Source organism: Panthera leo, chromosome B1 (assembly GCF_018350215.1).
Source record: "Panthera leo isolate Ple1 chromosome B1, P.leo_Ple1_pat1.1, whole genome shotgun sequence".
In the NCBI taxonomy this organism is placed as follows: Eukaryota; Metazoa; Chordata; class Mammalia; order Carnivora; family Felidae; genus Panthera; species Panthera leo.
In genome coordinates this window covers 113,203,891-113,231,596 of record NC_056682.1, presented here as the reverse complement: position 1 = coordinate 113,231,596, position 27,706 = coordinate 113,203,891, and the positions used below count along the sequence as shown (strand labels likewise).

Sequence of the window (27,706 nt, the reverse complement as noted above, 5' to 3'; positions counted from 1 at the left end):
TCTGTCTCTCCCCTGCTCTCACTCTATCTCTGTCAAAAGTAACTAAGCATTAAAAAAAAATACTGAGAAATCATGGCTCTTGTATGTAAGTGATATGTCAGTAACTACACAGGTAAGTAATTAGAATTCTGAATACTCACTTATGGAAGGTCTTTTGAAAGCCGGCATTTTTTAAAAAATAAAAATGATATTAAAGGCACTGCAGCCTAGTGACTTTTAAATCTGATTGACCTGAATGTGAACTAGGCCCCCTGACTTGGGCCCTGCAAGTTACTTAATACTTGGAGTCTCATTAGAGAGGAAGAAAAACACCTACCTCCTGAGGTTTACTTGAAAATTAAATCATGAAATACAAGGGAAGTGCTGCTATCAGATTTTCAATCGGTAGCTCCTTTCTCAGCTCTTAATATTACAGGTAAAGTAATATAGTGTATTTGTATTGTTCTGTACCTTTCCTATGTTAAAGTTCATTTCGCAGAAGGCAGTAGAATCCAACTTTGACCCATTTTAAAAGTCCTTAAAACTTGCAAGTATTTTCTCCCATTCAGTAGGTTGCCTTTTCATTTTGCTGATGGTTTCCTTTGTGCAGAAGCTTTAGTCTGTTGTAGTCCCACTTGCTTATTTTTGTGTTGCTTTTGCTTTTGGTGTCAGATTCAAAAAGTCATCGCCAAGACCTATGTCAGGGAGCTTACCTAACCCTGTGTTTTTTCTATAAGTTCTGTGGTTTCAGTTCCTACATTCACCTCTTTATTTCATTTTGAGTTCATTTTTGTGTATGGTGTAAGATAGTGGTCCACTTTCATTCTTTTGCATGCGGTCCAGTTTTCCCAGCACCATTTATTGTAGAGACTATCCCTTCCCCGTTGCATATTTTTGGCTCCTTTGTCATAAATTAACTATGTGTAGATTTTTTTTCTGGACTCTGTTCTGTTCCATTGGTCTGTGTGTCTGTTTCTGGACTCTGTTCCATTGGTCTGTGTGTCTATTTTTATGCCCATTCCATCCTTTTCGGATGAATAAATTGAGGCCCAAAGTGGTTAGGGCTCTTGTCAGTTTATGTGTTTTGTTTCAGAATCAGAATTGTTGCTCAGGCTATTACTTCAGTGCGGTCTCTTCCAGAAATCCAGCCTTTCCTCCATGTATCAAAATCTCCAAATAGTTGAAGGATATGTTGAGTAGAAATGAAAGACCTCTGAAATAGGAAGGTATGGCAGATACGAAGTTTTTCTGAGAAAATGTTTATACCATATGTAGCTACTGTCATTAAATGGGTCACCTCGTTTTGTTTTTTTTAATGAGGTAAACTTGATCTTAATACCTGGTATTTTCTTTAGGAAATCATAGAAGTGAGATTATTTGCCAAACAATGCATACTTACCAGTTCAACTATTTATTAGTTATGGCCTCAATGTGGTGTCTGAGTGGTTTGCCTAATTTCATTTTGTAAGCTAAAGTTTGGGTTCCAAAGAAACAGCTGAAGTAAAAAAAAAGGGTGGATGTGGTTGTCTACAGTTATTAGAAGTTAAAGCTGGGTTTTAGTATAAAGTTAAATAGAAGCTGGCAGAAGTGTTAAGAATTTGCTGTTAATTATTTGTGTTTCTAACAAGAATTCTATTTTGAGGACGCCTGGATAACATTCACACTTGTGAGATTGTATTAAACAAGTTAGGGTGCGTTGGCTATGTTTATTATATTTTGGTTAAAACAGGCTGATTTTTTTTTTCCTCTACACAAAACAGATTTTTTTATTTGGAGATATTAAAGATTGGAGGATAAAGATGGGAAAAGAGGGAAAAACTGTGGAGATTAGTATGTGAAAAACAAGGGCTCCTGGGTGGCTCAGTTGGTTAAGCATCCGACTCTTCAGCTCAGGTCATTATCTCAGAGTCATGAGATTGACTGTGCTAGGTGTGGAGCCTGTTTAAGATTCTCTCTCCCTCTCCCTCTCCCTCTGTGTCTCCCCCGCTCTCACTCATGCTCATCTCTGTCTCTGTCTCTGTCAGTCAGTCAATAATAGCCCTCCTGGTGGTTCAGTCAGTTAAGCGTCCGACTCTTGATTTCGACTCTGGTCATGAGCTCATGGTTTGTGAAATAGAGCTGACATGCAGCACTGTCAGCACAGAGCCCCCTAGGGATCCCCCCCCCCCCTTTCCGCCCCTGCTAGCTCGCACATGCTTTTTCTTTCTCAAAGTAAATATTAAACATTTTTTTCTTAAAGGTTTATTTATTTTTGAGAGAGCGATAGCGAGCAAGTGTGCAAGTAGGGGAGGGGCAGAGAGAGAGGGAGACACTGAATCTGAAGCAGGTTCCAGGCTCTGAGCTGTCAGCACAGAGCCTGACGCGGGGCTCGAACTCATGGACTGCGAGATCATGACCTGAGCCGAAGTCGGACACTCAACTGACTGAGCCACCCAGGCGCCCCAAATAAATAAACATTTAAAAATATTTTTTTTAACATTTATTTATTTTTGAGACAGAGACAGAGCACGAACGGGGGAGGGTCAGAGAGAGGGAGACACAGAATCTGAAACAGGCTCCAGGCTCTGAGCTGTCAGCACAGAGCCTGACGCGGGGCTCGAACTCACGGACGGCAAGATCATGACCTGAGCCGAAGTTGGCCGCTCAACCGACTGAGCCACCCAGGTGCCCCTAAAAATAATTTTTAAAATGTGAAAAACAATGCTAATTTTATATGGTAGAGTAATGAATGAATGATTCCATTATGTACTTTTGCCAGGGAAATGACTTTTTAAAAAATTTCTAATAAAATTAACATAGCTCAAGATGTACCACAGCTTTCAATTCTAATTTCCTAACTAGTATTATCATTATTTCTAAATCTAGTTTGTTGAGATTTTAAAAAGTTTCCTCAAATGATACCAGGTTTATCCTCAAATCACATTTCATCATTTGGTGAGACCAGTAGAAGATGACCAATGTTTACTAGCCCATATCTGGAAGCATTTTGAAGGGAATAGCAAACACTGTATGTTAACTACCTGGAATTTAAATAAAAACGTGATGGGGCGCTTGGGTGTCTCCGTTGGTTAAGTGTCCAACTCTTGGTTTCGGCTCCGGTCATAATCTCACAGTTCATGAGATCGAGTTCCACATCAGGCTCTGTGCTAACAGCGTGGAGCCTGCTTGGGATATTCTCTCTTTCTCTCTCTCTCTCTCTTTCTCTCTGCCCCTGCCCTCCTTGCCCTTGCTCTCAAAATAAACTTTAAAATAAATACTTGAAACTACAAAAAATGTTCTTTCAGTTGCCCAGAAGAAGAAAAAAATGACAAAGGTTGTTTAATTTTTCATTGAAATATTTAGAATAATCAACAAGGCCTAATGGTATTGAGGAAGAATTAAATTCAGCTCCGTGATTATTTGAGTACCAGGTGATATGCATGATTCGGGGGAATTAAAGAGTCTAGGCTTTGCCTTCTCAAATGGAAGATTCCTTTAAATAATATAGGAAATGAATAGCTTTTGCTGGCGTTGGGGACACATTCCCCCAAACTGTGACACCTTGACGACAGAGCCTAAGGGTCAAGATCCCTGCTGTCTTGAGGCTTTAGTGGGGAGAGGCCAGTGAGGAAGTGAACACACAGCTGATTTAATTGCAGACTAAGAAGAAGTTAAACCTGGGAAGGGACAAGGAATCCGGTGGCAGGAACACTACTGAATGGGGTGATGGGGAAGACCTGCTCGAGGAGGCATCCCTGAGTCAGAGCTGAATGATAAGGAGTCGGTGGTACAAAGACTTGCTGGGAGGGTATTCCAGGTGGAGGAAGTGGCAAGTGCAAAGTCCCTGAGGAGGAATGGAGTGGATGTATTTCCCAAACAGTGAGGAGGCCAGTGTGCCTTAGGGAGGACAGAGTAAAGAGAAGAGAAATAGAGGTGGGCAGAGGCCAGACAGGGGAGAAATTTAAATTTCATTCTAAGTGCAATGGTGGGCTACTGGGGTTTGAACAAGGGAGTAACAGGATCTGACTGGTGCTTTTAGAAGATCACTGAGGTTGTTGTACGGAGAACAGATTGGAGAAGGCAAGAGTGGCAGCCAGGAAAGAAGTTAGGAGGTAGCTAGCAAAAGTACCCAGGGAGGGATGTTGGTGGCTTGGAGAAGAGTGGCAACAGTGGAAATAGAAAGAATTTGATTAACTTGAAGTTTGCTTTGGAAGTAGAGCTGATGGCACTTGCTCAGGGACTGTGTGTGTGAAGAGAGAGAGGAAGGAAGGATTTCCTGATTTTGCCTGGAGCAGCCGAGTGGGCGGTGACCCTGTTCACTGACATGGAAGAGTCTGGAGGGGCTCACAGGAGAGAGAAAGGAATTTCTGCTCTCCTGCTAAACTGGGGGAGAAGAAGAAGAAAGTGAGGTTCAGAAAGGTTAAGAACCTGGGCCAAGATCCTGCAGTGAGAACCAGGACTTGAACTCAGGCTCTCTGGCTCTGACTTCTGCACCCTTGGTTGGCTTCTTGGTAAAACTTTAAGGATAGAGTCTAGGAGGAGGGTGTTTAAGGCAGAGACAGCCATGGGCAGCAGCAAAGAGCCAGCAGAGGGGAGAACACGTTCAACAGCCGTTTGGGACTTGTTGCTGAAGAGCAGTTATTTGTGGGTCCTTCCTAGTTGGGGTCCCAGAGAAACTGACATCTGGTTTCCTTCTTGATCTCTTTAAATTAAAATTCAGTCTGTCCTCTGGAGAACCTTTAAGAGCTTAAGTTAGAACTTTTTCTCCAGTCCAGACTATTTACTAGAAATCTGATTGGGGAACATGGCTGCCTTAGTCTTCTATCAGATTTAGAAAGAATCCTCTAAAAATTTTTGGAGAGATTGTTTTCAGTCAGATAATTTTCAGCCTCATAGGTTGTCCCCCGTTTCCCCCGCATTGTATAAACTGCCCTCCTTGGACTCTCTCCTTACACAGGCTTATTGGAAGACCTCCCGAGCTTCACCACTGCCCAGGTTTCAGAGCATATCGTGTTCCTTTTCATCCTTTATGTAATAGTTTGCTCTCCTCTTCGTCTTTTCTGCCCAAATATCCCATCTCTGTGTGGAGGTCGGTGGCATCACAGATGGGCCCAAGCTGGGATAATTTGCCTCAGAGGGCAGTCTTCCAGGGGAAGCAAGATTGTGATTGCTGCTCACTCACCGGGCACACACCAGTCCACGTGGTTCTATTTGGTATAGGGTTGAACACTACACTACACACAGTGTGGTGCTTGATTTTTGGGTTTTGATGATGAATGACACATTGAAAATTTTATTTTAGAGGGGAGAGAGAATGAGCATGTGTGTGCACACACACGAGTAGGGCACAGGGCCAGAGGGAGAGAATCTTATTAAGTAGGCTTCACGCATAGCACAGAGCCAGACACGGGACTTGATCCCATGACCCTGGGATCATGACCTGAGCAGAAATCAAGAGTCAAACGCTCAACCAACTGAGTCACCCACGCACCCCATATTTCTGGTTTGTGAGCATTATCCAGTCTCTTATGCTCTGGGACTTAGGACTTTGTTTTTCAGCTGTCACACTTGCTGTCTTGGCTTTTCTTCCCCAGCATTGGATAATGAGATAGGAATGTGAGGCTCCTTCAACTCACTGTATATCTTTTTTCTTCAGAGAACAAGTTCCATAATAGAATGAAATAGAGTGCCTGTGGCATGTTTACAAAATATAGTGATAAATATTGAGTCTCATTATATACTTGAGACTCAATGCCCGCTTTAAAAAAAAATGCATGACAAAATGGGAGAGGAGAAAGTTACTAATTCATTATGTCTCTGCTCCCACTCTACCCTTTGCTTTGGGATACTGGAGTTGGCCCCTTGAAACATTCTCCTTTGCCACCTGGTGCAGTGTTAGCCTTTCTCGGGAGAAGGACTGGTCAGTGAGGCAATGTGAGGGCAGCAGGGGTAACTTACTCCCCGGTTCTGGTTCTCCTTTCTTCCTTTGGTGCCAGGCCCTGTGGTCCTCACATGCAACAACTCTCAGGCCTTCTGCCCGCCTGCTGGCTGTTGTTGTGGTGGCTCCAGCTGTGTCCTGAGGCTGCATTCCTCCCACCGGGAGAGCTGGCCTCCAGCCCAGCTTCTACCCGGAGCAAGCGGCAGCCCTTCTAAGCCTGGCCCTGGCCGGTGCTCTCCTCCAAGATTCTGTTTTTTTGTTGTTGTTGTTTTTTTTTTTTTTTTATTTTTATTTTTTATTTTTTATTTTTGGGACAGAGAGAGACAGAGCATGAACGGGGGAGGGGCAGAGAGGGAGGGAGACACAGAATTGGAAACAGGCTCCAGGCTCCGAGCCATCAGCCCAGAGCCTGACGCGGGGCTCGAACTCCCGGACCGCGAGATCGTGACCTGAGCTGAAGTCGGACGCTTAACCGACTGCGCCACCCAGGCGCCCCATCTCCTGCAAGATTCTGAGCCACCAGCAGCTGCCAGCCGCCACAGCCTCTTCCAGGGGATCTGAATCTCAGTGCGTGGGGGAGGGAAGCCTCTCGTGAGTCCTCCACCCTTTTCTCAGCCTAGATAAATGTTATCACGGACCACTAGAAGTCAGAGACTAAAATGGAAACACAGAACCTCCTTCCATTTTTGGAATTTGTTTAGAGTGGAGGTCAGCACACTTTTTTGGTAAAGGGCCAGATTGTGGGCCACATATGGTGTCCGTTGTATATTGTTCTTCATTTTTTAAAAAAATCCACCTTTTAAAAATTAAAAAAAAGTTCTCTCTCTCTCAAAAATAAACATTAAAAAAATTAATTGAGAAAGTACTATCCTGTGAGGGGGCACCTGGGTGGCTCAGTGGGTTAAGCGTCCTACTCTTAATTTCAGCTCAGGTCATGATCTTGTGGTTTGTGAGCTCGACCTCCACATTGGGCTCTCTGATGTCAATGCAGAGCCCCCTTCAGATCCTCTGTCTTCCTCTCTCTCTGCTCCTTCCCTGCTCACACACTGTCTCAAAAATAAACATTTTTTAAAAACTATACTGTTTTGACCTGACAGATTAAAATTAAAAATTATGTTTTCTTGGGGGTTCAGTCGGTTAAGTGTCCGACTTCAGCTCAGGTCATGATCTCACAGCTCATGGGTTCGAGCCCCGCGTCGGGCTCTTTGCTGACAGCTGAGAGCCTGGAGCCTACTTCCGATTCTGTGTCTCCCTCTCTCTGCCCCTCCCCGGCTCATGCTCTGTCTCAAAAATAAATTAAAAAAATATTTTTTTAATGTCATTTTATTAAAAACTTCATCTTTTCCCAGGCAAGCCCCATCAGTTACCTGTTCTCATGCCCTCCTTGTGAATACCTGCTTCCTCTCTCTTGGCTCTGCTGACCTTCTACCCAAATCCCTTCCCCTGCTTTTCTTACTCTATGCTTCTTCATTCTTCAAGGCTCAGCACAATGGCCAGTGTATTCAGTGAATTATTTTTCTCCTCTAAGCACATGTGTTGTAGCACATGTGATCTTCCCCATGCCCTTTATTGACAATTACATACTTTTTTCCTTCTCAGGTTATGTTTTCTTCACCGCCAGAGAGGGCTGGATTCTTGAGGGCATAAACAGCCTTCTGTTCCTACTGTGTGGTTCCTGCTATGGTCCTAGAGTCATGTTCACACTGCCATTATGTGTTGGGTTAGTGGTCATTTGTTTGCATATGATGGCTTCAGTGAACCACCTTTAAAAAAAAATCATTTCTGTGTTAATTAGATCTTAATGTCTGTTTCCTTTTTATTTTCTTTTTTTCCCTAAAAAAAAACTATTAGATGCCAGTGGGCCTAAAAGAGCACTTTGCCATAAGATGTGTTCTGCCATATAGTTGTTTTCAGAGGTGAATGAGTCATGATGATTTTTTTTTTTTTAGTTGGTTTGTATTTTTTATCCTGTTTGAGTCTTCTGTCATTTCTGTCATTTCCAGTTTCTGTGTCAGCACTATCTTGGTAGGTGTCAGGGTGTGGTGACTCAGTGAACGTCAGGCCCTGAGGCTGATACTCCAAAATAATGACTTATGAGAGACTAATGCAGGCAGAAAGGTATGAGGTTAAGAGGAGATACAGGGGCACACATGAGCTAGGAATACATTGTATTTTAGGAAGGAGTCCAAAATGAAATTTGTAATTATAAATTTGTAACCTTGGAAATGATAGAAGTGAAGAAATATCTGTTAAAATACAACTTAAATCATCTTCTGGCTTTCTATCAAAGTCTTTTGTTTTGCATTTATTAGAACAGGACGTAATATTTTATAAGGAATTCTTGAAAGAAACTTGTTTGACATGAGTCCTTAAGTATGCCTTCAGAGGAGTAGATTTATTTATGAGTACTTGATGTGTTGGCTTGCTGGCCTGGAGTAGAGTTGCCAGTGGTCCTACCCCATGTGGCGTTCAGCCCTCTGTCATCTCAGACACACAGGCATCAAAGCGAGGAAGACAGCTTTGTTAGTACCATCTGGCTATACCTCAGAGGCTCGATTCTATTCCTTTGAGGTAATTCTTGATAATAATTGGCTTAGATTAGGAGCAAAAAAGAAAAAATAGTTGGCTTAAGTATGTTCTTATTTGAAAGGCACCTGCCATATAAGGTGTTCCTTCTTAATTATTTTTTTCTCTGGGACTCTGTTACACTTCTTTTGTTCTCTTCACTGTCGTACATAGTCTCACTGTATTATTCGTATCCCAGTAAGCCTGTTATTGTAAGGAATTCTCACAAAGAATTTAAATCTCAGTTCAAGAGTCCAGTTCAGATTTAGCTGAGAATCTTGAAGAAGAATATTCATATAGGACGTGCGTTGTCCATAAGTTTAATGACTTTTCACAAAGTGAGCATACCTATGAGCAAGAAACAGAATATTACCAGACCCTAGGAGCCCCCTGTGCTCTTTTAATCTCTGCCTAAACCTGGAAGTGTAACCACCATCCTGCCTCCAGTGCCATAGATGACTTTTGCTTGTTGTTGGAATTTATAGAAGTGGAATCTTAGCATACGCTCTTTTGTACCTTTTGTTTAACGTGTTTCTGAGACTGACCCATGTATGTTGCCTTTTTGTAATATTCCATCTGATGAATATACCTCGATTTATTTGTTGCGCCGACAGTGAAGTTTTGCATAGTTGCCAGGTTTTGCTTCTTATCAAGAGTGCTTCCACGAATGTACTTTTATTTGTCTACTGGGCACGTACGTAATTCTCTCACTTTATACCTAAGCATGGAATTGCTGGGTCATTAGGTATGTGTGTATGTGGAGATGCTGCCAGTTGTCAGAGTGGTAGTTTACACTCTCGCCAGCAGTGTACAAGAATTCCAGTTTGAACACAGCTTTAGTCAGTCACATTCCTAGCATGGGAGCCTGACGGGGCCAACTTGGAGCAGATGTCTGGTCAGTTACAATGAGGGGACCTGGGCGGGGGAGTGGAGAATCACATAATACAGACATGGTTTGGGGAAGCCCACCACCGATACACTCTAGCAGAGTAGAGGCAGTTTCTAGGAAATGAGAGATTGAGTGAATCGTGTAGGTCTCCTAACAGGTTTCAACATAGTATTTGCAAATTAGATGCACAAAGAGAAGCTCTGAGTTGGAGGTACAACTTTAAGTCATCAGCAAAGTAATGTAGTTGAAGCCGTGTTACTAGGTGAGAGTGCCCAAAGAGAATTCATGGAGTGAGATGAGAGAGGTTGGTTCATGGTAGAACTCTGGACACCAACATTTAAAGGATGACAAGAAAAGTCTCTAAAGGAGACCAGGAAGGTGTGATCAGGGTCTAAGGGAATGTGGTATCACGGAAGCCAAGAAAGAGAATCTTTCAAAGACAGTGATCAAAACTGGTGATTGCTTTTGTGAAGTCCGTGGCTAAAAAGTTATTCGATCTGGAGGTAAGGAGGTCAGTGGCCTTCTGAGAGTAGTTTCAGTTTCAGTGAACTGGTGGAGCGGAGGCTAAAGTGCAGTAGGTACAGATCAGTGAAAGCTACAGGTGGTAGATATAACAGATGTGGCCCACCCTCTCAAGTCACTTAGCTGAGAAGGGTGAGGATGTGGATTTTGAGAGAAGGCAATCAGAAGGTAGCAGAGACCTGAGCATGCTTACCTGCTGATGGGAAAGTGCTGAGTAAGAAAATACTGAGAACATGGAGGTCTCTAGGGTGGTGGGAAAGGCTGGAAGCTGAGCTCTGGGAAACGTGTTGGTCTTAGGAGGACACAGAAAGATCCCTTGCACTGCCAAAGGTGAGAAAGCAGGGAAGGGTGGAAAGCAGGGAAGGGTGATAGCAGAAGTTGAAAGAGTCCGTCACTCGGCACATGGGAGGTGAATTAGTTGTTGACTGAATGACTTTATGTTTTCAGGCATTATACCCTGCAGTTTCATTTATCAGTTTTTTGTGCTTCCAGATCTCCAGTGAAAAGGGATCTTCTGCATAGCTTATGTTGCTCAGAAGAGCAGTTGTTTCCACGTCTACCACCACAGCATGTGTAATAGCTTGGAATTATGGGCTTGCTTAAAGAAATCCAGATGTGTTCCATTTATACGGTGCCCATCTGTTTCCAAGTACGGAACATGTCACGCAGATACCTTCAGGTACTTCTGCAATATATAAAAGTTGTGACTATAAACATATGCATGGACTTAAATCAATGTGTGTATGTGTATTCTAGTACGTACACATGTACACATTAGACCGTATGTAGCCAACTATTCTCTTCAGTTTGGGAAAATAGAACATATGTGTATTGACTTTGCAAAAGGATATGACTGCATTTGGGGGTTGTTTTCAGACCTTGGGCCACATCGGTCTGAATGTCTTTAATAGTGATAAGACTTCATCCTTTCAAGGGGAATTTGACAGTTTCCAGCAGCCCCGTGTTGTTAGGAATCGAATCTGTTGCTTTTTCTTATCCAATTTCCAGGATGTGTCTTAAATCCTTTTAAAGTCAATTCCATGACCTAATGTTATCTGTGGAGTACAATTGAGCAGTCCCTGAAAAGAGCAGTAATAACGGAGTTCTCACTTGTGGATGTGGGAAGGGCACACGGTCGCACCATGTTATTGCTGGAAGCCCCATACTGGGACTGGTGTCACACAGAGTGCTTTTATAGCAGAATAATTAAGGTCCTCCTAAAAAGGCTTATATTTAGAAGCACTCGTTTTTATTTATTTTTCCATATCAGTGTATCACTGTTGCCTTTCAGCTAAGAAATTTAAACTGCTGCTCTCTGATTTGTATTCATTATGCACATTATGCTAGTTCCTACCGTTGCCCATTAAACATCATGTCTCTTCCTCACCCCACGTCAAACAGTTCTTTCCTTTTTCAAGTAATGCTGCTGCTGCTTTGTTATTCTCGGCTGGGCTAGACTTCTGTTTACACCGTACTTTCTACTTCCTGACACTTGACATTTTCTTAGTGCTAGAATGTAAGGTTGGATCACAACAGACTCCTGTTCTTACTTTAAAGGGATAAAAACAGTGAATTAAAAGAAAATCCAACTTTTTTGTTCAGTCTCCTGATGTGTTTTTTTCCTCCTGGATGTGTTATATTTACTTAAATGGCTAGTCATGGGGTTATTGATACATCCTCTACTAGACTTTAATACTGAAGATAAGTTACCATTTTTTCACATCCAAGAGAAACAATATTACTCAAATTTGACTAGATAGGTAAGTTTTATTTTACGAATAACTGATGCTGTCCTGAAGACATGAGCCCTCTAACAGGTTTAGTAACTGCTGGAAGTCTCAAAATGGGTCACAGGTGGGATATAAATTGAAAGAAGAGCTGAGTTTGGGTGAGTCAGTCTTTTTTTTCTTTTTCTTTTTTTTTAAGTTTATTTTTTTTGAGAGACAGAGCACGAGCTGGGGAGGGGCAGAGAGAGGGGGGTTGGAGGATCCAAAGCAGGCTCCATGCTGACAGCAAAGAGCCTGATACGGGGCTTGAACTCAAGAATCCTGAGATCATGACCTGAGCCCAACGAAGTCTGACCCTTAACCTACGGAGCCACGCAGGTGCCCCTGGGTGAATCACTCTTGATGTGGTTGAGCTCTGCATGTGTGGTGGGTCTCTGTAAGATTTTCAGCATGATCTTTTAATAAAGTCCTTCTAAAAAAGGGCTGTCATAGGATAAATATGATAGTTTCTCTTTTCCACTTCACTAACGTGTCAGGAGAATGCAGTATTCTTAAGGTTTCTAAATGAGAACTTGAAAGGGTATGTGAGATCTTGTGCTTATTTTTTTGTTCTTATTTTTTCCTTTTTAAAAAATTTTCAATTCCCTAAGTAACCATAGTGTTTTACTGGCATGCAGTAAAAAAGTAAAGTTTATTTAATGTACGACCCCTTCTTAATAGGTTACTTCTCTCTGTAAATGGTTATTTTAGTGTTTGTTTAGCGTGTTGTTTTTAGCATTGTTTTATTTTGAAACAATCTAAATGCAGTAGGAAGAAAGTTCAGAAACAAATTGTTGACTGGATGCCATTCCCCCTCAAATACAAAGACGTTCTCTAACCACAAAATGACCATCAAAATCAGAAAATTAACACTAATACATTACCACCGTCCAGTTTGTAGATCCCATTCAGATATTGCCAATTTTCCCGTTAATGTTGTTGGTTGCAAAAAGTTCAGAATCACAATTGAATTTGTCATGTCTCCTCTAGTCTGGAACTGTAACATTCTTTCTTTGACTTGCAGTGACTTTGACTCTTTTGAAGATTACAGTTATTTTGTAGAATGTCTCTTTGGATTTGACTGATGTTCTTTGTGATTTGATTCACTTTATGTATCTTTGTTAGGAATTGCACACGTGTTGCACGTGGTCTCTCTTCAGTGCATGATTTCAGTTTGGCCCCATTACTGATAATGTTCACTTTGATCACTTAATTAAGGTGGTGGTATCTGCAAGACCTCTTTTCTTTGAAGTTACTGTTTTCCCCTTTGGAATTAATGCTTTTGTGTGGAGGCAAATTAAAACTGTGTGTAAGTATCTTGTTCCTTATCAAACCTTAATTTTTAATTATATCAGAATGGACTTAACAGTTTCCTGTTTTCTTCAGTGGGTTATAATCTTTTACTATCATTATTTATTTGAATGCTCAAATGTGTTCTAGATTTGACCATTGAGAACTCCCTCCAAGATGCTACAATTTTTTCATGTGTGTTTCCTATGTTTCACATATGTTTCATATGTGTTTCATATGTGTTCATATGTTAAAAAATAATAAATAATAAAATAAAAAATAAAATAAAACAATACAGGGAGCACCTGGGTGGCTCAGTCGGTTAAGGATCCAACTTTGGCTCAGGTCATGATCTCATGGTTCAAGAGTTTGAGCCCCACATTGGGCTCTGTGCTGACATCTCAGAGCCTGGAGCCTACTTCAGATTGTGTGTCTCCCTCTCTCTCTGCCCTCCCCCTGATCAACCTCTCTCTTAAATGAATGAATATTTTTAAAAATTTAATTTAAAATAAACAAACAAACAAACAAACTGTAGGGGCACCTGGGTGCCTCAGTCAGTTAAGGATCTGACTTTGGCTCAGGTCATGATCTTGTGGTTCATGAATGAGCCCCACATTGGGCTCTGTGCTGACAGCTCAGAGCCTGGAGCCTGCTTCGGGTTCTGTATCTCCCTCTCTCTCTCTTCCTCTCTCCCACTCCCTTTCTGTCTCTCAAACAAACATAAAAAAGTGACTTAAAAGTGTAAATACATGAAATCGAAATGTCTTATATAAACATATATACGTTAAACATTTGAATCTTTTAAAATGTTCTCTATTTTGTTGGTTTTATTTATAGTTTTACATATTGAAAACCATGAGCTCCTACCAGTACTTCCAATTTCATCCCAACACCACAGCATTCATTCTAGTTTTCTTCTTTACATACTATAGCTCCTTTTTTGGTAGGATAAGTCTGCCTTCCATTAATCTTGGTATATTTGATCAGTTTTCCTGAGCGTGATGGTCTCTCATCTCTGCCACCACTGTTTTCCCTTACATAAATGCCCTCCTCACCTGAGTTGGGCTCTAACACCTTGTTCTGAGCCTACCTTCCTCGCATATGCCCCTCTTCATTCCATTCAGGTCCTAACACCCCACACTTACCCCCTTATGTGGACACCCTCCTCGCCATGCTTAGGCTCTTTACCCCCATGCTGGCTGCCCACCAGCCGCCCTTGAAGTCAGACTCCCCACCTTGGGCCAGTCTTCTCCCCCTCCACAAGTGCCCTTTTCAGGAGAAATACTTAGATTGAAGAAGCGTCATGAGTTCCAAGCAGGAAAAATAAAATTACATCTGTACCTGACACGCAATGGTGAAACTACAGAACCCAAATGCAGAAAGACCAAAGAAAATCTCACAGAAAATCTTAAAGTTACAGAAGATGTTTTAATTGAAGCCAGAAAGCAAAAGAATATCTTCAAAGTATTGAGGGGAGATAAAAATCAACCTGGAACATTATGTTCAGTAAACTATCATTTCAACAAAATAGAGGCTGAGAGACTAAAAGGTTGTTACTGAAAGTTCTTTTGTGGAAGAATACAATTGAACATGTGAGAAAACAGGATGTAAGAAGTGAAGAGCAAAATAGGAAACATACAGATGAATCTAAGAAACAATCACTATATAAAACAATAGTCACAATAACAATGTAGGGTTGCTTTTTATTTTTTTTTTAAATGTTTATTTTTGAGAGAGAGAGAGGCAGAGTGCAAGTGGATGAGGAACAGAGAGGGAGACACAGAATCCGAAGCAGGCTCCAGGCTATGAGCTGTCAGCATAGACCCCAACACAGGGCTCGAACCCATGAACCGTGAGATCATGACCTGAGCCAAAGTTGGACGCTCAACCTACTGAGCCAACCGGGCACCCCACAACAATGTAGGGTTTCTAAAAAATAAAGCAGAACTAATTGCTACTTTAATAATAATTATGATTGATGCAATCTAAATCCTTGTTGTTCAGCATCAGGGTAGAGAAGTTAACTTTACACATTAACCAAGTAAGAATGTTGCAGAATGTAAATGACAAACATTAAAGGGTTAGGGAAAAAAAAAACATATACTTTCAGATCAATAGAGAAAAGTAAAGGAGTATTTTTTTAAAAATTAGTTATTAGAATACAAGAAGGAAGCAAAGGAAAATCAAGATAAAGAGAAAACACAAAAAAAGGATGGCAGATACCCATAATTATCTGAGCTAACAATAAATGTAAACAGATTAAACTCAATTGTGAAAAGGACAGAAATCGCCCGTTAACAACATAGACTGAGGATTCGACTACCCATACAAACGATCTCATTGAAAACAGTACTGAAAGTTATACTGAGCAAAATCTAGTATTTTTTGGTACTAAAAAAAAAAGAAGGAATAAGAATGCAGAAGAAATATTGAACAAGGAAATGAGTAAAATACAAGAATAGAAGTGAATAAAACTTGATATTTCAAACCCTGTCGTATGCACCTCTTACTGTGGAATGTGTGGCACAGGCAAGTACGCTCCTCGGTTAGATCATTGTTTTGCTTTGAAGCTTGTCCTTGGGTTTGTTAGAGTTTGACCCTGTGGTACATCATGGTTAGCACCTCACACTGAGCTCTTGAACGTTCGTTCGTGATTTCTTTTTGCTTCTTTGTACTCCCCCCCCCCCTCCCCGCACAAATCAAACTAATACATAGTATCTCATTTTTTATGAACCGCTCTGACTTGTCTCTAGATTACATTTTAAATCTGCCTAACAAAAATTGCATGTTGTAGCACACAACGGGCAGTTATCTTAACTAGCGCTTGAGTCTCAGGTACCACATGAATCATTAGTGTTAAAATAAATTTTTCTTTTTGATTTGGATTGTCCAAGAGTAGTTTATACATGTTTGAAACAGAACAGAAAGAGAAGTAATGCATACAGCATTTGGCTAATAACCAGCAATAACTTCCACATATTGAGTTGAGTAGCTCAGCAAGACCACGTTTATATCCCTTGGGAGCACTTGGCATTTAAGCAGGTCTTTCCTTCATTGTCTGAACTGAACTCAGCAGGATCCCTGAAATTATATTCATGTGTGTGTGTGTGTGTGTGTGTGTGTGTATGTATGTATTTTCATTCCTTTCTTCCTTTCCTCAGTTCTCTTCTTTCCTTTATTCATTTCAACAAGGAAAAACTTTCAGGAGCAAACAATGAAGGACTACAACCCATATAGAAGATATTAGACGAATTTGCTTGTCTGTTACCAAACATGTTGACATGTTGAAATATTAGAGTATATTGGCTTAAAAGTACATTATTTACAGTTAATAAATTGGTTTTGGCATCATTGTATGAATGCAGTTTCTTAATATTTGTGATAGAAGTACTTAATATTTTTTTCTCTTGTTAGGTCACTTGTGCTGTGAAGCCTTTTTTATTTTACATGGGTTCCAATAGCATAGAGCTGGTTTTAACAAGTACTGTCTGTATCTTCCAAGGTCCCCTTCCTTGCACTTCATCTGGAAACAGAACTCACTACTTCCCCCAGGTGTGGACACAGCAGAGGATAACCTGTGCCAGGTGCAGTTCCGCATCCTGTTTCCCACACGATGATGGTACTGCCTATGCAGTGAGGCAGTTTAAAGAACGGGGGCTCCTAACTGCTTGTTTTGGTCATTTATTAACAGACTTTAGACAGATTACCTAACCTCCTTGTGTTCAAGTATTCTTAAAATATGGGAAACGACGTGCACATGGATGTTTATAGCAGCTTTATTTATAATTGCCAAATCTTAGAGGCATTCAAGATACCCTTCGGTAAGTTAGTGGATAAATTGTGGTATATCCAGACAATGGAATATTATTCAGCACTAAAATGAAATAAGCAACATGGACAATAATATTAAAATCATCAAACTTGGGGCATCTGGGTGGCTCAGTTGGGTAAGTGTCTGACTTCGGCTCAGGTCATGATCTCAGTTTGTGAGTTCGAGCCCTGTATTGGGCTCTGTGCTGACAGCTTGGAGCCTAGAGTCTGCTTTGGATATTTCTCTCTCTCTCTCTCTCTCTCTCTCTCTCTCTCTCTCTCTCTTCTCTGTCTGTCCCTGTCCCTCCCCTGCTTACACTCTGTTTCTGTCTCTCAAAAATGAGTAAACATTAAAAAAATTTTTTTTTAAATCATCAAGCTTGCTGAGAGACTATATCTTAATTATTCCTACCCCCAAAAAGAAATGGTAATTATGTGATCGGTGCTATTAATATGGCAATCATATTACAGTATATAAATGTATCAAATCAACATGTCATATACCTGTAATGTACACAATGCTGTGTATCAAATACATTTCAATAAAAAACTTAAAAAAGCTATCAAGCCATGAAAAGTAGAACCACCTTAAGTGCACATACTAAGTGAAAGAAGCCAATCTGAAGGCTACTTACTGTATGATTCTAACTGTACGACCACGTTCTGGAAAAGGTGAAACTGTGGAGGCAGTAGAAGGATCAGTGGTTGCCAGAGGTTGCAGGGAGAGAGGGAGGCAGAGCACATAGGAGTTTTAGGGCAGTGAAATTATTGGGTGAGATGCTGAGGTGGTGAGCACAAGTCGCTAAGCACGTGTTGAAACTTGTAGAATATACAGCCAAGAGTGAACCCTAATGTAAACTGTGGACTTTGGGTGAAAATGATGTATCAGTGTAGGCTCACACATTGTAACAAATGTACCACTCTGGTACTGGATGTTGATATGTGGGGGAACTGGCGGGTGGGGTGAGAACTCTCTGTACACTGCTTAATTTGCTGTTCTAAAATTGATCTAAAATATAAAGTCTGTTTTTGAAAATAGAAGGGAGGGGCATGCTGGATTAGCCCCCACAGGCTCTTGTTTATCAACTTGTGTATCAACTCCTGTTCTCTAGTCACTTCCTATTATATCAGTGCTAAGCTAATTTTCTCGATAAATTGAGTGATAAATACATTTGAGTGGAAAAAAGGATGGGAAGTAATAGTACATCTCTCATATCGTTGCTGGAAAGATTAGGAGACTGCCTGTAAAACATTGAGCTATACAAAGAGGGTGAGAAGAGTATTCAAGATGGAGAACAGCATGTACTACATTCCTGAGATCTGAGAAACTTGTGTTCTAGGATTGAGAGATAACCAGTAGGATCAGAGTAAGGCAAGCAAGGAAGAGAGGGATGAGATGAGACTGGTGAGACATGCAGTGTCTAAGTCATATAGCATCACATTGGCCATGATAAGCTTTTATTTTGTTGAAGCCTAAAGGGCAGCCATTGAAAAATTTTAAGCAGTGGAGTGGGGTCATTCTATTTAAAGATCACCTTTGTTGCTTTGAGGAGGGCAGCTTGGAGGAGAGAAAGGGGGGAAGTAAGTAACCAAGTTTGGAAACTATTACAATAGATCATGCTTGGCCTGGACCAGAGCATTAGCAAAAAAAAAAAAAAAAAAAAAAAAGTGGATGAACTCTGCAGGTTGAAGAGTTCGGTTGATGGAATTCATGGCATCAAGAATGATTCCTGGGTTTGACTTGAGCAGCTAGCAAGATGGTGGGTCAGTTACTGCAGGGAGAAGGTGGACCCAGAGGAAGAGATTTCAGGGGGAAATCAAGTTTTGTTCTGGATAAATCTAGTTTCAGATGTATGTGGTGATGCAAGGGGAAATGTTAGTCCAACATTTGGATGTCCTATGCTGAACCTGGGGAGAGGTCTGACTAGAGAGTTGAGGGACTAGAGATAGAAGCCTGCTGGTAGTATGTTAAAGAGTGAATGGGAGTTGAGGATGAGGCGGCGTAGACAAGCTGGAAAGGTTTGGCTGAAGAGAGCATGTGAATGGGGCAGCAACCGGAGGTCTATGTGGTTAGTGGAGGGTCTGGAACTTTTTAAAGAGGAGAGAGAGCAGAGCATATTTACCTACTACATCTGTAGTGTGAGAGTGGTAGAGGGAGTTAAGATTTTGAGAAAGTCTGAGATGTAGAAGATGGAGAGCATCTGAGGAGGGCTTGGCCTGTGGGGAGGAAGGTCACTTGATTGCAAGAGAAGGGAAGGAAGTGATAGTAAAACTAGAGTTCTGTAGTTTTTATGGCAGGAAGATGAGGGAGTTTAGGGTATGAGTTGGCCGTGGAAGGTAGGTACACTGGGCAGGGCTTTCCAGGCAGGGATGGTAAAAAGGGCAAAGGCAAGGAAGCATGCCACAGTGTGCAGTAGTCAGGAAACAGCAGTACTTGCGCACGTCTGGAATTGAGGGTTGGGAAGCGGGTGGTGCTGGTGATGGTAAGGTGAGACTGGAGAACCGGACAACAGTCAGCTCATGGAAAGTTTTCTTGGGAACAGTTTCTCTTTGTAATAGAAAAATAGAGGTTGTTAAATCTAGAAGTAGTTTGACTTTATATGACCTCAGAAGATTGGAATAGGTCTTAATGTGGAATGGATTGGTGGGAGGGCCAGTTAGGAAGCTGCTGCAGCGACCTGGGTGAGATGACATGGACCTGAATGAGGGCGGTGGAGGTAGAGACAGGGGGAGAGGGTGGCTTTGGCGACTCCGTGTGAATTAGAGCCAGTAGACCTTAGTGGCAGTTCAGCTGTAACTGCTGGTCGTTTAGGATAGCCCTCAGTCCTCTAGTTCTAATAGCCGGTCAGTAGTGGTGTGAGTTCATCAAGGAATAAAGGAGAGGAGCAGCGCTATGGAGAAACAAGGAAGCTCAGTTTAGGAGATACTGAGCTTGAGATACCAGTGGGCTGTCCCAATGAGGACATCTGGTGAGCCTCCAACAGGAATCTCGTTGCTCCCGGGACACCCGATGTGATGTGTCTGTTATTGTTTGATTCTGAACCTTAGGAAGATTTGCTTGTTTGGGGTTCAGACTACTATTAATTTGGTACTGAGTAAAACAACATGAAGCAAAGAAAATATTCCCAAAAAGAAAATTGATAATACACTATCAGGATTCCAAAACTATTACTGCCTCATGATCTAATCATACTGGTCTCTAAAGAAAAAAATGCAAACAAAGATTTATGTGCAAAGATGTTTAGAATCAGTTTAGCCACAATGGTGGAAAATTGAATACGATACATAGATAATAAATTGGAAGGTATACTTTGGTGTTACTGTGGTAATTCTAGATGATGGGTTTTTTGGTGACTTTTCTTTTTGCGCATCTGTGATGTGTAGATTTTCTAAAATGAGCATGCGTTCCTTTCTGATGAGGAAAAATCTATAGAAATAGTGTATAAAATGGAACTGTCCAACAGTAGGTAAATAGTAAATTTTGGCACACCCATAGGATAAGTGGTTATAGAACATTTAAAATTTTGTTTATGAAAAATTTTTGAGGTAGGTGAGTGCTTATAAAACATTAATGATCAGCTCTCTGTGGACTACGATTACATGAGTGTCTATATCTGTAGAAAGGCTGGAATAAAAAGCCAGGGGGTGGTGGGATTGTAGATGCTTGTCTTCTATTTCTCAAGTTGCCACAATTTTCTTTTCTTACATTTCTTTTTGTCTTTTTTTTTTTTAATTTTCTAGTTTTTAAAGGGCTTTTTACTGCTTTTTTTCTACTTTCCTTGAAAAATTTTGTTTTTTTTCCCCTACCACATTAGAAACTGTAGATTGAGTAGTTTCCTTTAAGTGTTTAACGTACACATGTAATTACAACTTTTTAAACAAAGTCTTATGTTTTCATTGTCTTTGCCCTCCTCCTGAATTTGACAAGGATCTTCACATGTTCTAAGAATCTGTTCATTGTAACACACCCAACCTTGTTTAGTTTTCCACTCATTTTAATATCAAAAGATGGTTTAAAAATTCTTAAAATGAGTTGTTTATTTACCACCATATTTTATAGCTTTGGTGTTTGTATCAATTTCCTAGGGCTTCCATAACAGATTGGGTGACTTAACAGCTTTGTTTTCTTACAGTTCTGGAAGCCAGAAGTCTGAAGGAAAGGTGTTGGCAAGTTTGGTTTCTTCTGAGGCCACTCTCCTTGGATTGTAAATGGCCATTTTCTCATGGTGTCCTCACAGGGTCTTTCCTCTGTGTATGCACATGTCTGTGTCTGAATCTTCTCTTATAAGGACACCAGTTATACTGGATTAGGGCCCACACTCATGTCCTCATTTTGACTTTATTACCTCTTTAAAATACATTTACATTCTTAGGTCCTGGACATTAGGACTTCAACATGAATTTGTGGGTTTGAGGGAAGACATGACACAATTCAGCCCGTTAATGGTGTTCTCTTGCATTCTGCTTCCATCTGGGTTTAGTTCCATTCTTCCTGAAGAAGTTCTTTAATAAAGATGTATAGGAGAGAAACTGTCATCTCTGTATATCTGAAAGCTCTTCATTTCCTTCAACCCTAAGTAAATATTCCTGAGTATAGTGTTCTGGGTCGATGGTTATTTTCCCTTAGCACCTTAGAGATATTCATATGTTTATTTAACATATTTATTGAGCCCCTAGATTGTGTGTCAGGTGCTGGGGATACATACAGCCATGAACTGGACCACCTCCCTGTCTGTGCCCTGGGAGCATGCCCTCTAGTGGGAGGAAAGGGAATAGCATTTGTACAGGTTGTTGTCATTTCTCTAGGGTAAACAGCTACGGGTGGAATTGTTGGGTCACCCAAAAAACTGCCAGAGGTTTTCCAGAATGGTTGTGCCATTTTACATCCTTGCCAGTAATGTGTGAAAATTAATTCCTTTTTAAAGTTTCTGTATCCTTCTGTGCTGTGCCTGGTGAAATATTGCCTAGCTCATTAGTTTTCTATTGATTTTATCCAGTCTAATATTTTTCTAGTCCATTAATCTGGCTTTCTGACACATATGTAGAGTTATTTTTCTGTTTCCAGAAATTCTAATTAGTTGATCATAGTTTCTTGTTTTATTTCTATTAGTTTAGTATGATAATTTTTTTGTTGATTTTTCTGGAAGCTAATTCTCCCTTTTATCTCTTTGAAGACCCTAAATATAATTTACATTAAAGTCTGTTTTGGATGACTCTCATTTTTATTTTCCATAAATGGAATTAATCTTCAAAGTAAATTTGTTGGTTCTTTCTTAGCATTTAATTTCTCATAAATTAGAATTTTGGATTATAGACTCTAGGAGTTTATTTTTCATTCTGTACTCACCCCTTCTGGCTAGTAATTTTACATTGCTTAAAATTGGGATCCTATGGCCAGAGCCCAGAATCGGCTCTTAAATTGCCATCTTAACGTCCCTGTCCTGGAATGTTGCAGCGTTATTGGAGATTCCACAGATCAAGTCATTAGATTATTCGAAGGCTTAGGGCACCTGGGTGGCTCAGTCAGTTAAGTGTCCAGCTCTTGATTTCAGCTCAGGTCATGATTTCAGGGTCATAAGATCAAGACCCCACATCAGGTTCCATGCTTTGCATGGAGCCTGCTTAATATTCTCTCCCTCCCCCTCTGCCCCTCCCCTGCTCCCTCTCACTATCAAAAAAATAAATAAATAAATATCACTGGAAGGCATGCCATGGGTTGCTTTTAGTTCCTTCTACCCTAAAAGAGTCAAACTCTCAGGTACTTCTTACAATTTTCAGAAAAAAAGGTAAAAATATGACTGTCACGGAGTTATAAAAATGAACACATATTAAAGAATTTACTTAACTCTTAGGAAGTAAAGGAACCAGGCAGATGTTATATTCAGCCAAAAGGAAGAATGAAAAGTGCACAAAATTAGATGGAAAAAATAATTTTAAAATGAATTGCAGTTAGAGATAAAACTGGTTAGGGGTGTGTGTGAGTAGTCAATTGGATCACTACCAGATTGGACGAAATTTATATACTTATCCGTTAATTACCTGTGGTTTACAGATAGTTGCAGAATGGCTCCAAACCGGTACAAGGGCCAGAGTGTCTTAACTTGAAAAAGTGTGCTGTAGACAAGGTACATTTTTCTGTTGAAACACTTTCTTCCATAGGACCCAGAATCTAGCTGACTATCCACTTGGGCCTCGCTTGTCACATTGTGTTTCTGTCTTGTTTCTGGTACAAGGAGATATGTATGATGGTTTTGAATAGAACAGAGGGGTCCCTTAAGTGTGAATTTATACCACCATCTTGAATGGAAACTGCATCTTGATTTTATTAACAGTAATAAAGATAATTAATCTAAAATATGGCAGAGCTCCAGAAAAAGCCTAATCTTGTTAATTGACCCCAACACATGCTCATCATATATCTTCTTTCTGTTAACGTCTGCGCCCATTTACTTGAAGGCTCAAACAAACCTCTCCCATATTAATGATTCCCTTTTGTCCTCTTCAAACTAGAGCTGTCTCCTCTTTCTCATAACCCATGTCTTCCTGCACCCTCTGCCTGTCAAAGATCAGGGGAGCTGGTATATCTTGAAGCTTGGATTCCAACTTGTTCTAACTGCAAAGCCTGTGTTCTGTCCAGGAGACCATCACCTTGCAGGAAGATTTAAAGAAGAAATGGCTTTTGAGCTGGACCTGGAGGGAATGACAGGATTTGCTAGGCAGAAGTGGATAAAGAAGGCACTTTAATGATAAGTCCATGACTCTTGGCTTGTTTCACTGCGGCCTAAGTTCGTGCTGTAAGAGAACAGTACATGATAAAGCTGTGGAGGTGGGGTGGTCCACACTGCCCTTGCTGAACTCATAAACTGTGCCTTATACTTTGTTTCACTTAATCTTTTTTTTTTTTTTAAATTTTTTTTTCAACGTTTTTTATTTATTTTTGGGACAGAGAGAGACAGAGCATGAACGGGGGAGGGGCAGTGAGAGAGGGAGACACAGAATCGGAAACAGGCTCCAGGCTCCGAGCCATCAGCCCAGAGCCCGACGCGGGGCTCGAACTCACGGACCGCGAGATCGTGACCTGGCTGAAGTCGGACGCTCAACTGACTGCGCCACCCAGGCGCCCCTCACTTAATCTTTATACCAGCTCTACAAGGTGTAGAGAATTCCCACCTAACCCTTGAGAAAACCAAAGCAGAGTTAGCCCTATGACTTCTGTGATCTCCCAGCTGTTAAGTGGCTGAATTGACTTTAGAATCCCAGTTTTTGCACATCCAGGGCCACTGTTCTTTCTACTTTACATAGGCTGTTGAAGTCTAAGGAGTTTTTAGCAGGTTGTAAAGTGATTAGAATTATATATATTTAGGAAAAATACATACTGAAGAGAAGCCCGAGTCCTCTTTTGTCATGATACTGAGTGTCCTTTGAAAGCAGTAACCCTTGACCCAGCACTAAACACTTGGTATTCAAAATGATTTTGTGCAGAAATTTCACATAGTTCCCTGAAAGCCATGGAGGGTCCCCTAGAGCTCAGCTACTCAGACTCAGAGCATAATCTTCACACCCTTACTTCAGACCTACTAGATCAGGAATCCCAGGGTGAAGTCCAGGAATCTGTGTTTTTAGCAAGCCCTATCTTCTTAACAACAGATGGTATTGGAATATTCAGGTGATTCTTTAAAAAAAAATTTTTTTTAACTCTCTTCCTTATTTTTTCCTTTACTCCTTCTTTCCTTTTTTCACTTTCATTTTTCCCGCCAACACTTTCTTTTTTATTAAAATTTTAAAAATGTTTGTTTCTTTCTGAGAGAGAGAGACAGAGTGCGAGCGGGGGAGGGGCAGAGAGAGAGGGAGACACAGAACCCAAAGCAGGCTCCAGGCTCTGAGCTGTCAGCACAGAGCCCGACGCGGGTCTTGAACTCACGAACCGCGAGATCACGGTTAAGCAGCCGAAGTTGGATGTTTAACCAACTGAGCCACCCAGGCACCGCTCTTTTTAAAAATTTTTAATGTTTATTTATTTTGAGAGCAAGTGAGCACACGAGCAGGGGAGGGGCAGAGAGAGGGAGACGGAGAATCCCAAGCAGGCTCCACACTGTCAGCACAGAGCCAGACGCAGGGCTCAATCTCACAAGCCATGAAATCGTGACCTGAGCTGAAATAAAGAGTTGGATTCTTAACCCACTGAGCCACCCAGGCTCCCCTATTCAGGCGATTCTTAGAGGGCATACACACGCTTGAGAAAGCCTTGGTATTTTTCTCTGGCTGCTCTGCCTTTCAGCATTTCCTGGGTGACAAGTGGTTGCCTCTAAAATGATTTCCTCCATAGTAGACCAGAAACTTCATCAGCACATTAAGTGATAATGGGTACTTCCTGATCAGGAATTATCACTGGCATCTAGGAACCTGACTCATAGACTGTCTGGCTTTATACAGACCCTAGCATAAAATTTAGTATGTAAAAGTGGTCATCTATAGAAAAAAGTCTGGACAGATACATGCCAAATCACTGTTAGAAAATTATGCATGGCACTTGTGGAAGAATGGTAAGGTAGACTTTATTCAGGGAGACCACAGCAGTGGGGTTTTGCAGTGGGGGGAGAGATGGGCTCAAGTCTGAATACAACAAGGAAAAAAACGGGAATTTATTTCCAAGGAGCAAGGTGAGGTGGCGGTAGGAGCAGTGGATGGAAAGTTACCAGGATAGGGTAATTCTGTGCTAAACTGACCTACTAGGATTCTTGCTGAAGCCTGACTAGAATGATCAGATAATACCAATACCTGGGGGATTGTGGGGAATGAGGAATTTGATTAGATATCGGGGGGGGGGGGGGAGGATTCTGGCTAAACTGACAGGATTCTTGCTAAAACTGGGTTCTTAGAGGACATGCCCAAGGATGGGGCTCCATCAGGCTTAGAGGAGCTGGACTAAAGTTTAGTCAAGAAGAGAGTCTTTATCACCACTAACAGCGATGATCTCTGGGGGAAGTTGTGGGATGGTGCAGAGGTAAGGGAAAGGCTTTTAATTTTTATGCCCTACATTTTTATTAGACTTTTATACATAGAGAATCATATCATTAAATGCATTTATATTACTTTTTTTTTTCTTTAACATTTATTTATTTTTGAGAGACAGAGCACAAGCAGGGGAGGGGCAGAGAGAGAGGGAGACACAGAATCTGAAGCAGGCTCCAGGCTCTGAGCTGTCAGCACAGAGCCTGACGTGGGGCTCGAACACATGAATTGTGAGGTCGTGACCCGAGCCGAAGTCGGAGCTTAACCGAATGAGCCACCCAGGCGCCTCTATATCATTAAATATTTTTAAAGAAGTATTTTGGTAGAGAATTGTGATGTGTTTTCAAGTGGATATATTTTTCTTAGTTTCTTATACTTTAACTAAAAGTAGTAGGAAACAAAAAAACAGTAGTACAACATCCAGTATGCAAACTTGGAAAACTTCTGCATATCTTTACTCATTGAGAGCTACATCTGTTTTAAGAAATAATCAGATTTTTTTTCTTTTTCATTGTATTATTTTTAGAAATAAAATTCAAATGAAGTCTTAAATTAATATGACAGATATCTTGTAACTAATAGCCTGTGTTGTGTTTAATACTAGAAATATGTATTTGGGTTTTTTTAATGTTTATTTTTGAGAGAGCATACAGCGGGGGGAGGGCCAGAAAGAGAGGGAGACAGAATCTGAAGCAGGCTCCTCACTGTCAGCAGAGCCCGACACGGGGCTCAGACTCATGAACCTGAGGTCATGACCCGAGCTGAAGTCTGACACTTAACCAGCTGAGCCACCCAGGCACCCCTAATACTAGAAATATATATTTGAATGTTTTGTTTCACTTACTGAGAACTTTGTTTTGATTTTGAGCATAATGGAAACATCATTTGAGTCACTCATTGTTTCATTTTTCATAGCAGTGAGCACATTTTTAACTACCTGATTTAACAGTGCCGACTCGCGTAAATGAAGGGTTGGAAATCCAATTTGGAAAAGAATTCTTCATTGCATAGTTACTGGAAAACTTATTGCTAGTAAACTCCTCGCAATGTGATACAATAAAAAACAAAACGAAACAAAACTGGATGTTGTGACCATGGTACTAATTCTTCTGGAACAGGTTCTTTTGCCTGTGAACCGGGTTTTCAGTGCCCTTTCTTTCTACTGACTACCACAGTGTCTTTGTGCACATAGTGCACCATGATGTCATCTGGCCTTCCTTTGGGTCCAGTACAATTGTAAACGCAAGCACCAATGCTAAAACATGTTCCATAGAAAAGTGGCCATTTAGATGTTTTAGGACCAGCCATTCTATCAGGTAGAACTTTCTGTGATGATGGAAATGTTCTGTTTCGGTGCTAGCATGGTAGCCGCTAGGCACACGGAGCTCTCGAGCACTTGAAATGTGCAAAGATACTGAGAAACTGAATTTTTAGCGATAATTTTAATTTTAATGGTCACATGTGGCTAGTGCCTACCATATGGGACAAGAAAGCAGTCAGAAAGGTGTAGTGAGCTTCTCCAGGGGTTTATCTGGGAAGCTGAAGTTTTTATCATGCTGGTCCCGTAAGGTTAAAAAAAAAATCTTCTGGTAAAGACACTTATTTCAACTTTCCCACTTTTTCTAAAGAAGAAATAAACTTTCTTACAGGTTTTGTGTGTGAAGCTGTGTGGAAATCTAAAATACAGTCAATCACATCTTTATAGTACAGTGGTGCCCCCTGATGGTAAGCTTTCTTATCACTTCTTTGATTCCTACGCTAATGTGTTTCCATTTTTCCAAATAAAAGGAGAAATATGGGTTTTGAACAAAAAGGACTTTCTTATGCCCCTCCATGTTCTCCCCACCCCACCCTTAGTTCATTTCCTCTCTCTCTGCTGCCATAATGTCTCTGATGTCTTTTGGCAAACTTCCACCCCATCGATCATAGGATTTATAGATGAATTAGAAAGTTTCT

The 27,706-nt window shown here is 40.9% G+C and overlaps 1 protein-coding gene across 1 annotated transcript in view; it reads left to right on the top strand.

The window, feature by feature from the left end:
- MCUB (mitochondrial calcium uniporter dominant negative subunit beta) overlaps nucleotides 1-27,706 on the top strand; it is a 90,950-nt gene that overhangs the window by 42,687 nt on the left and 20,557 nt on the right. Inside the window, exon 2 of the mRNA XM_042935715.1 lies at nucleotides 27,400-27,475. Coding sequence (XP_042791649.1) covers nucleotides 27,400-27,475 — 76 coding nt within the window. The remainder of the gene's footprint in view (nucleotides 1-27,399; nucleotides 27,476-27,706) is intronic.